We start from the raw sequence: 11,452 nt of genomic DNA, 5'->3' as shown, positions 1-11,452 counted from the left end.
GTACCGTAAGGATGCCCAGACGGCCGTTTGGATGTGGAGTCAGCGGAGAAGAAGATACTTCTTTGGAGACAGGATTCGAGAATGAGAAACATAAGATCTGCAGGTGTGTATACAGTTAGTTGTATGGAGGATCTATCAAGAAACAAGAGCTTCACATTTTAATATATTTTTTGTTTAATAAAGAGTTCTATAATTTTGTAGCAATACTTTTTTACTTACTAACATATAATATTTATTATTTTAATCAAAGTCATGGAAACAGTAGCTGTTAATGGTATTGAAAAAGGTAAATATCAAGACAGGGCAAATGAATATCACAAGAAATTATCAAGCCCACGTGTTGGTGCGTTCTGGAATTGTGTTCACGTCTAATAGTAAATGTGGCCGCTCCCACAGGAGTTAGCAGGAGGGATGAAACGCCCTCTACTTTGCAAGGCCTTGAGCTTTAAGCTTGAACCTTAAAAGAAGTTGATTTCTATCACTACTCTTTCATACCTAAGACTTGAAGTCTTTAGAATGATCTTGAGTTGAAAACATTGACAGCATTGACTTTTAAACAAAAATGTAGTGTTTTAGTATCATACAGGAATGTAAGTCTTTATATACAATTGTAGAATGGGTATAGAAATTTCTGAGAAAAAAATAGTCACTGATTGTTTTTACATTTAGCACAATGACAACAAATGAAAAGGCATGAGATGAATTACATTTAAAGCACTCTTGTTAACAAGTGACATTTCTTTTTCTGAGCTTTGTTAAACTTTAGAATCCTGTTTATCATACTTGTGTTTTGTTTTTGAAAGTTAACTAAAGTTCAGCGCAGCAACATCAACTTGTTGGCTATGAAGAAAATTACTTTTAAAGTTATACAAGGGGGCTTCAAAATCTGTAGAAAAATCTTACTATCTTTAAATTCCATTTTCCATGAACTTTTTGAAGCTTCCGCACCTCTGAGAATCAAGGGTTTATTAGTTCCATCTCCAGGAAATATAGTTAGGTGGTATGGAAAACATTGTACTTTGTTCCACAATAATGCTTGTAGAACAAGGTGCATTATTATTATTTTCAAACTATCTTCTAGAAACTAAAATTTATATGTAACCTTTTATAAAATGATATTCGAAATAAAGGGAAATGATCACACTGCAGCTCTATATTATACATCTGCTGTAAATAACTGAAACCAGTTAGCCTGATTGACTAACACAAGTATAATAAAACAGTTTTATTTTTCTTTACATGTACAATACATACACATGGCTTATCTTCTACATTTCATGATAAAATGTCACCTGTATGAGAGCTAGATATATTGCACTTATTTATGTAGCAAGAACAGGTAACATTCCATCGAATCTAGCAGCAGGCATCTGTTCCACCATGAAATAATTTTCTTTGGAACAAAGTAGCCCAAACAGGGGTTTGTACACATTCACCCACTTCAATCAATAGCCATTCTAAAATTTAAGTAGGTGTATTTTCTCAGTTAGGCGTGGTTTAGGCCAAGACTTTTGGGGATTGTGAGATTAATGATGAATAGAGAAAATCTTAAATTCATCCGAATCTGTGAACACTCTCTTTCCAGTCAGGTTTAGAGAATCTGGGATCTAAGATAAATAATTGTTGTCTAATTTTTATAATCTGTTTTTATATGATTTGTACAAGTTCGAGGAAATTTGATAAAACACACCAGCAGCCAGTAGATATACATATGTGACTATGTCGGCGTGCATGTATGCATTTTACATTTCCTTTAAGAAGGGAATATACGCGCACTTTGCTTTTCTGTGGTTATTTCTAAATAGCAGTTCATCTTAAATAATATGTCATTTTTAAAGTCTAAAATGCCAATACTTGCAAATATATTTGTTTTTAACATAGTACAGTGAATATAGGAAGAAGCATTGTTACTGTATACTACTCAGGATTTTACTTTTTTCTGTAGGTAGAAAAATGCTTTGAACACTCGGGAAATACGATTCATTTATAGGAGAATATTTCCAGGAATTTTTTGTTGTTGTTTTTTGTTTTGTTCGTTTTTTGGGGTTTTTTTGTTGCATTTTTTCAAGGATATACATTCGTACTGATTTTTGCTTCCAAATATATTTTAAGGCTGTTTGGTAAATATACACCAGATATGAGGCTCATTTTACAGGGTTTTGCTCTTACAGGGAATTCTTAACTACTCAGCTTTTAAAAAAGTAAAACTTTGAAGCTAAACATGCTTGAATATCAACTGTGCTCCCAATGAACCCCATGCTTAGTGGAATGTAGAACAGGAGAAAAAGGAAAAACTGCATTCTTAACTAATGCCCCCACTGTGCAACGACCTCTCTGAAGGTTAGGGAGAATGCAGCAGGCTGCAGCGTGAGCTGGGTGCATTTTAAAGTGCAAATCAAGGCGAGGAAACAAAGTGCGACAGGATCACTGAGGAGCCCTTCTGCCGGCCTTCCTTACAGCAGGGACCTGGAAGACATGGGAGTTTGGCGGAAACACTAGTCTTAATTGCAATCCTGCTTTTCCCGTCCAGAAAAGTGAGGCCTATGGAAGTGGGGTCCAATCAATCGGCTCTTCTTTTGAAGATGTATCTGGGTAGCAGTTCTAACTTTTCAGGAAGGGTGTTGAGATCTTGATTACTGCACTGAAATTTAATTACAAAAAGCTAAGTAAAGCCTTTCAGTTAAAGTAGTTCCTATTTTTCTCTGGTGCCAATCAGAGCTGCGAAAACGAATTACTTTTATTAAATTCTGCAGCTGGAAATCACAATACGTGACCTCTTTTTCTTCATGTCTGAAACAAGCCAGAAATATTTTCTTGGCTTTAGCAATACTGCATAGGACAAAAGAATACTCAAAAAATACAAATGTAAACTACATTTCATCTTACCATTTAAACTGAAATATACTTACCACTCACATTCATATTTCTTAAACTTTTTTTTACAACATCACAACTGTCATTTTAAACAAGCAAACATTTTTTTTTAAGGATACCCTGGAAAGTCAACTGATAGAGCAGTTTGAGAATATATATATATATATATATATGTATATATATATATATATATATATTCACATGTAGCATAGATGAACTTAAAGGAAAAAACTATGTAATTTTTTAAGCTATAAAGGAATAAAAAGTGCAATGACTATTTCATAGGATATTCTTTTTCTCCCTTTATACTCCTGCTACAGAAGAGCAAGCCTTTTTTAAGACACCAGTCTCTTTCCACCCATCACTCCCTTGTATGAGATTCAACTGATGTTTTGAATGTGTTGATTCTGTGCTAGACATTTTTAATCCGTTCAGGCTAATCATCTCCTGGGACTGGGGTGAGCCAGGCCATAGGGTGTTGTGGTGACTGGCGAGATCACTCTTGATCATCACGTACTTGACTTAACAAGCCTAAGGTGTTCCCCTGGTGACAAAGAGAACTAGAAGGTGGATCCGACAAGTAGGTGGATGAAGCTACAGGACTTGAGGAAAAGTCGCCGGAGGGTAAAGGGGGAAATGGGTTCTCGCTTTCCTGCACTTCTAGTTGTAGCACCTTCCACTTGGGTTATCTAATGCCTCTAGTGAGTGGTGAGATGCACCCAGTTATAGTTATTTGTTATTCGTGTCTCTAATTTTCACACAATTTATAAAAATATAAATAACAAAATGTAAATTGGGTTCCATCTCAAGAGGTGTTTCTTGTTGTCCTCTGAGAACAAGGTGGATAAGTTAGGTCTTTCCAAGCCTATCCAACATAGCTGATTGTAAGTCAGACCATCAATTAGAAAGAAAGAAAGGAAAGAAAAAGATAGAGAAGTCATTCTTGCAAGGAGCTCAGCACACTGAGGCAACCAAAAGCATTCCACTGTGTCTATGGTACACGGAACGCAACAGCACAGGCCTCGCCAGTGGAGAAAGTGAGACAAAAATTACCGGGGAAGTGACAAACTGTACAAGGATCTTGTTAAAAAGGAAGAAAAAATGGTAAAAGTTGCAGCATTCTGTCCTTAAAGTCTGGTCTGGGCCTCCGGGATGTAGATCTCTATGCTGTCAGCCCGCTCGGTGGCGGAATTCTGTCGGAAGGATGCTGCCCTCTTAGCAGCCATGAGGCGTCTTCGAGCTTCTTGACGTTGTCTGTCGGGCAGGTCGAGGGACTTTTCTCTTGTAATAGGAAATTTCCCTTTGGGGGGCTTCTTTGGTATTGGAGGGGGGACCTTTCTCTCTTCCTGAAAAGTAGCAAACATCAAAATAGATAAATTGCAGTGATGGTGTTTGCATACCTTGTGAATACAATTAATGTCCCTCTCACACCTACAGTCCAAATTGATGGATAAAAACAAGAGAATTACAACAGTTAACTTCTATTTTGTTGCTAGTCTAATAGTTAACCCTTAGTCCTACTCATCTCTGACCACTGGGGAGTACCCAGGATGTGAAGGTCATCGGGAAGACCTGTCATATGCTGTGGTCTTTCCCACAAACTTCAGAATGCCAACTGCATTCATGCACACCATCGTATGTAAGTGTACCGGGTAACGATTCCCCAGGAAAGGCTGAAGGTCTCATGACATTAGCAGCAGATATAATGAGTTTTCACTTTCTTGGTAGATCGATGCAAATAATTATTTTTGACTGCTAGCTAATGCTCTGAAATAAATCACATCAAAAATATGTCCGTGTCTTTTCTAGGAAGATAAGTGTCACAATTGTGTAACAAATGAAGTGTTTAATGCTTTCAAGGTTCTGGTGAAAGGTTTGGGTCTAAAACTGTGATTGTTACTTAATGTCACTCCTAAATAACAAACGGAGTTGGATCTACTGACTGGTTCTACGTCATAATGGAGTTCAGACCGGAGCACTGTAGAGGCAGAAAATAAACACGAGGAAAACCAAACAACTGCAAGAAGCCCCTGCCATGTGGGAGCTGCACGGGACTGTACTACCCCTATCCTTTCCTTTCTTTGTCTACATCCTGGACTCTTAGGGGTGAAGCAGGAAGTGCTGCTATCGACGTGTAAGCTTGTGTAATGTTTGCAAATCCCCAGACAAATAAAGATCTGATTTATACAGTACTGATAATAAAAGGCAGTAATAATGCAAACTAAAATAAAGAATAAAATAGAGGTATTTGATTTATTTCAGAACCAATGTTGTAAATAGCTTAGGTCAAAGTATTTAAACTTCTCAGGGAGTTACTGAAGAATGAAAAAAAGATTACAGGCAGTTCCTGGGTCGTGAATGAGATCCATTTCGAACTGTGTCTTAGCATCTGTAAGTGTAATTTGTAGGCGAGCCAGACATGTGCACTTGGTTTTTATTTAGCCTTATTTTTGTGCAAAAGGCTGTTGCCTTCTCAGTGATTTCAAAGATGCAAGTCTGCATCAGGAGAAAGTGATTTGATGAAGTTGTTGATTTAGTTGCTTCAAAGTGAGGGAAAATTTGCACGATATTAAAGAGCAAATAGGAGTTGTCAATAAAGTGGATGTTTGCCACATGTGTTGTATTAGACATCGTTTGGTAATTTAGCAACTTCTATTTTAGTATCTGTGGTAGGTAGATTTATTGTGGGATTAATAAGGTTGCAGTTTGATGGAAGGCAAAGAGATAAATGGCTCTGCAGGGCCTGCCCCTGTGTCTCTTGCTTTCTGGTGATTGGACCAGCATGCTGCAGCTTTGGCTAGTTCTCGGCCTCAACCTGTGAGGTAGTTAGTTTATTGTGCCAACCTGGCCGAAAAACACATGTGGGGTTAGTTGAAGGGCGGAGGGCTACATGGCTGGAGCCTCGCCTTTCGAGTTCTTGGTTCTCTTGCTTTGTGATGGTTGGACTAGGGTGAAGCTGCCTTAGTCAGCTCCCTGCTTCAACTGGCAAGGCTCACTTCCTGCAAGACATCTCTGAGGAGAAGCCACATGGACCTAACCCGATGCAGCCCTGGGTGCTGGAGCACCCATGTGGAGACCTCTGCCAGTGCTGAGATGTTTACACGTTCACGGATTCGGCTTTCCTACTGCAGTGGGCATCATTGTGTCTCTTTCGTGAGATGGAGGAGGACTTTGTGGATTTGTGTTGGATATATGGGTTAATGGGTTAATGTTGGACTTGTGGACTTGGGCAGCACTGGGTTGCGATGTTTTCTTGATGCGCACTTAACTTTTATATAAAACTCTCATACATGAGTTTCTGTGAATTTGTTTGTCTAAAGTACCCAGATTTATACAACTGGTGTGCTACATTAGCTGTGGGCCCAGCCAACCAGTGGACTGTGTGCTAGAGCTTGAGGCTCCTTTGAGACCTGCTTTGCCACACTGCTGGTGCATACATTGCTTGAGGTTGAGGCTGGTGGATCCTTTCACCTTGCATTGCTTGGGTTCAATATCTCATCCAGGCCTGCTTCACTAAGCTCCCAAGCTACTGACTGTGCTGTCCCACCCTGCTGTTTGCTGCTTGTGGGCAGACTCTGCCTCTCTTGCCTGAAGGAGGACTCCGCTGTCTGTTTCTGTGACCTTGGACTGAGCAGCCCATGTGAGTTGAAGGACTTCTAGTATATTAATTGTTTCATGAAGTGAGTTGAACTGAGTCCTTTGCACTGCTGTGTGGACTAGTTAGCTCTTCTATTCCTTCTCGCTGTATAAATGTATCCGCATATCTATGTCTATATCTATATTATATATACTCGAGAATAAGTCAACCCGAATATCAGCTGAGGCACCTCGTTTTACCACAAAAACTGCAGAAAAAAATGCTGAAAAACTCAGCTTATACATGATATATATGGTGTACATATATGTATACACACACACACATATATATATAAAATTATAAGTGTCCTGGTTTTATTTCTCAAGAGAACCCTGCCTAACACAGTATCCAATTAGGATAACAATATGGAATAAATATTTATTTGACTCTAAAACTCAACAAAAGGTTACCGGGAATTGTTTGTGTATCATCTCTGGCATATGTACAACATATGCATTTCTGTGTTCACCTCACTTCATGATCTGCTGTGACTGTAAAGGGTAGTGTCAGATTTTCAGCCAAGCACCTAGCATGGGGATCCATGTAGGCAGTCAGTAGAACTTTAGGGAAGAGAGTCGATGATGATGGTAACCTATATTGGACTCTCATTCTAATTATCAAAACACACATCTGAAGGTTAAACATCATTTCCCCAAAGTAGGTTGGATTCATTTTCTTTATATATTTTTTAGTGTTTGTCTAGAGAAATAGGATTATAATTGCTCAAAATTCCTCTAAAATGCATTAGGAAATCAATGTACTTATTTCTAATTCAGACCTATATATTCGCTCTGGGAGAAGTTAAATCATAAAGTTAAAATGGAATGGACATTTTAAAATACCCAACTCCAATCACAATTACAGAGTTTATTTGAGTATTATCATTATGTGCAAACTTAAATTTTTTTCTATGAAAAATCCTTTAAATACCATCAAAATAAAGATTTGATTAACATTATTCACAGAAGCTAGATCCTTATAAGAAATTAAATTCTTAAGAAAAAAAAAAGAAATGAAATTCTAGCTACAAACTTTCATGTAATTTTAGGCTGATGTCTCTCTGAATTGTGTACTTATAAGAAATAGAGCAAGAGACAACATGTTATTTATGATTGGGACAGATGGTTTCAATGCCTCTCTAAATTTATATGTCTTTCTATATGGACATACACAAAAGAGAATTTTATCCTGTGCTGTTAACCCGAAGCGGGGAAACGCACTGTCATTTAGCATTTGAAGCACACCATTTCTGCCATTGGATTAGGTGCCAGGATGCCAACGAACAGCAGTTTGTACAGAAATAGCATTGCCTGGGCACAATTACCTTTCTTTCAGGTGACTCTATTATCTTCCAGTCATTGAGCTTCAACTGGTGCAGCTCATCAAACTTCATGCTGACATCCTCGACGGAAAGCTGCAACATATCCCAGTACCCTGCGAGGTCCTGGGAAGTAGGCCTTGGCATGGCACTGGGATCCTGAAACACACATGCAGAATTTAGCAACATGAAGATCTCTCTCATGACAGAGGGTTTGGAAGAGGCTGCCCTTCCCCCAAGTCCACCTCTCAAGGAAGAATACTGGCAACAAGTATTACTAATTCAAATGGTGATCTAAATATTTGGGATAGCCCATGATTCAATAGCAGTTTATCTCACACAAGTATTTTCAGAGGCATAAAAACATAATACCTTTGCCTATTGTTATATTTTAGAAATACATTACTAGAACCTATACATACTCGCTAATATTAACGGTATTAAATGGTTGATAGTTGGAAGAAGTGGGCCTCTCTCTTTCTGGTCACATGTTGGATTATCCAGAAGACAGGTCACCGGGGCAGAAATTTCCACAGTTTGTAAACATTTAAAAATAAAGAGTGGGGAAAATCTCACCACCATAGTGTTGATTCTAGCTCACAGTGACCCAATTTAGGGCTTCTTAGACTGTCAATCATTACAGAAGCAGAGAGCCACATAAACGTTCCTTGGTTTGAACTACTCACCTTGCGGTTAGCAGTGCCACGCATACCCAGAAGCACCACCGTGGCCCAAACAAAGCTGCTGTCATCGACTTGGTTCTGGTTCATTGTGTTCCCAGGCCTGACGGGCTAGAATTGTGTTCACAGGGTTTGCACATGACTGCTCTTTACAGAAGCAGACGTTAGGCCTTTCCTCTGCAGGGCCACCAAGCAGGTCCCAACCATCAGCCATAGGTTTGGCAAGCAAGTGCAAGCCATTTGAGCCATTTGTATTATTTGAGTTTGCAAACCCTGCATTGACTGTGCACATATTTCTGTGTGTTGTTGCTATGCCGACAGCCGGCTTTGACTCATCGTGACTCCGTGGACCTCACAATGGCTATATAGGAACCCATTGTTGTGGCCTCGAGATTTTTCTCCAGGAACTGGAGGTGAAGTATCCTCATTCCCACCTCCAAAAAGCACCCTGCCTGTGCTTCTCTCAAGACAGTTGTTTGTTCTTCTGGCAGTTTCCTCCTCATTCAGTAGGAGGCGCTCTCAGAGGGCTACCTCCTCCCGCTCAGCCCTTTCCGGTGAGCGCGTACTTCACAAGAGTGTGCTTTCAATGCGCAGCTCTTGCTTTTTAAGCAGTAGTTCACATTAAAGATAATATGAATCTGTGCGGTTTAGTTGAAATGCTCTTTAATATGCTTTGTCATTCATATAGAAATCATTACTTTTTTTTTGCAGTGTGCTTTGCTGTTATCCAGTTCTGGAAATGCGAGCGCTCACCTGTCCCACACCCCGCAACACGCATGGCTGCTGAAGGGCAGAGAAGTAGAAAGGAGTGAGAACAAGACTGTAAGGAAATTACAATCTCCTTCAATCCGGTAGAACCAGATGGTGAGCAACATTAACAGTGCAGGTGAGAGAGCCAAGATTTTTGCCTGATACACCTCTAACATCTACAAAATTTCCTATGTTCTCATCCGAAGTGAACTCATGAGAACCGGAATTACAAAGCTGTGCCGTGCGCAGCTGTTCTCTGAGTGAGCCACAAGAGGGCAACCTCTTGCTGTTGAAATATTTACAAGGCAGGCCATCTCCCAGTCTGGTCCATGCTTATTTAATGAGGCACCTGAGAAGGTTACATCAGTTCTGACCTGGAGTAAAGGAAGACAACTAGGCTTCGAGTTTTTCATTTACTTGTCTTGAACCTGAATTCAACCTTGATGGTGAAGAAAAACAAAACAGAGTATCTTGTGATTAGGGCCACGTTCTCTATGAATGGCAGAACAAGAAGTATAATAAGCTTAAACTGTCATAGGAAAGGGTTAGGCTGGGCGTAAGGAAGAGTTTTCTCACATCAAAAGAAATACTGTTAAATACTAATTTGAGTTTCTACGGTAGGTTTAGGTTTCTTTCTTTTAGAAGACCTCACAGATTCAATATATATATATATATTCTATATATATGTGTTTCTTTCTTTTAGAAGACCTCACAGATTCAATATATATATCTATATTCTATATATATGTGTTTCTTTCTTTTAGAAGACATCACAGATTCTATACATATATCTATGTTCCATAGACATATATGTTTCTTTCTTTTAGAAGACCTCACAGATTATATATATATATGTATATATATATATATATATATATATATATATACCCAGAAGAATGAACACATGTGTTTGAGAAGAGTACACCTGAATCGATCTTTTGAAGCCATAAGGGCAGGCTCCCCTCTTGCATTCTGCACACGTTGTCAGGGGTCCGGTTCCCAGACAAGGACGGACGTCACGTGTGGGGAAAGAGGACGGCCCTCAATGCATGTGGTTGGCGCAGTGGCTGTAACAGTGGGCTCAAACTTAACATGTATGAAGAGAGCCCAGGCAATGCCTCATTCTCTTGAGCAGCCTTTGATCCCACTCCCCAGCACCTAACAACAAAACCTGTCAAAAGGAAGCAAACTGGCTTCTCTTCTTTCCCTCTTCATTCTCAAAGATTTGATCATTTGGCCTCTCTATTCAGAGAGAAAATTCCAACGCTACATTTTCAGTAGCTCACATCAAAGCAATTGTTCTTTGGATTAATCGCAAAGTAGAGGATTGGGCTGTATTAGAATAATTTCCATACTTATTATTTGGTTTCTTGCCTTCTATTTTTTAAAATTTCAATTGTGTAGGGATTTGTGTGTATTGACTTGATAATCAGATACACTAGACACACCAATATGTTTACAAATGTATTAAAAATGCCAATGGTTGTGCCCTGCTCCCTCCTTACCATATGCCTCCATTCAATTACAGTCATTTGCTATCCGTCTATATCCTTGACTCCGGTATCTGGATTTGATGTGATGTGAAATTGTCACATGTTCTGGAGCATGGCATTGCGCTGTGTCCCAGCAGTGGACGGAGAGTGTGAAGAAGCTCCTGCTGGAACCTAACATCTTGTTAAGGTGCCAGTTCAGCTTCAGGCGGTCTGAAGGAGTTGATCTCTTGGCAGCCAGTCTCAGAATCACACATTTGAGGCAACTGGTTCCATATTATCTGCATACAGTTTAGTTCTTAGTGTGAGGAGCCTCTGCTATGTTTTCTTCATTCTAAATACCTGATTGGAGTTCTCATTCTCTACAATCATTCCTGTGATTTGATTTAAAACTTAGCCAGTTGCTGTGAGAACAAGTCCAACTCCCAGGGACCCAACCCCACGTGGGTCATCCCGGGACTGTGCTCTATAGGCCTTACAATGTGTTTTTCTTCCCGGAAGTGGATCAAGAGGACTTTCTTCCAAGGTGCCTCACAGTGAACTTGAACCTCCAACCTTTCACTCTGTAGTCAATGGTGTGAATGGTTTGCATGATTCCAGTACTTCATTTAAAACTAACCAAAACCCAATACCACAGAGTTAGTCCTGACTAATAGGAGTTCTGAGGCTGTAAATCTTCCTGGGAGCAGAGCGCATCGTCTGT

The 11,452-nt window shown here is 39.5% G+C and overlaps 1 protein-coding gene across 2 annotated transcripts in view; it reads right to left on the bottom strand.

Moving 5' to 3' along the window:
- Nucleotides 1-3,177: 3,177 nt before the first annotated feature.
- DLGAP2 (DLG associated protein 2) overlaps nt 3,178-11,452 on the bottom strand; it is a 589,152-nt gene continuing 580,877 nt past the window's right edge. For both annotated transcript variants that reach the window (XM_004707654.3, XM_045286735.1), the window contains 2 exons: nt 7,836-7,988; nt 3,178-4,220 (listed from right to left, as the gene is read on the bottom strand). In XM_004707654.3, the coding sequence (XP_004707711.1) occupies nt 4,002-4,220; nt 7,836-7,988 (372 nt within the window). In that variant the 3' untranslated portion in view covers nt 3,178-4,001. The remainder of the gene's footprint in view (nt 4,221-7,835; nt 7,989-11,452) is intronic.

This window comes from Echinops telfairi, unplaced genomic scaffold, assembly GCF_000313985.2.
Source record: "Echinops telfairi isolate 266 unplaced genomic scaffold, ASM31398v2 ScPeMD7_9;HRSCAF=40, whole genome shotgun sequence".
Lineage (NCBI taxonomy): Eukaryota > Metazoa > Chordata > Mammalia > Afrosoricida > Tenrecidae > Echinops > Echinops telfairi.
This window is presented reverse-complemented; position numbering and strand designations above follow the sequence as displayed.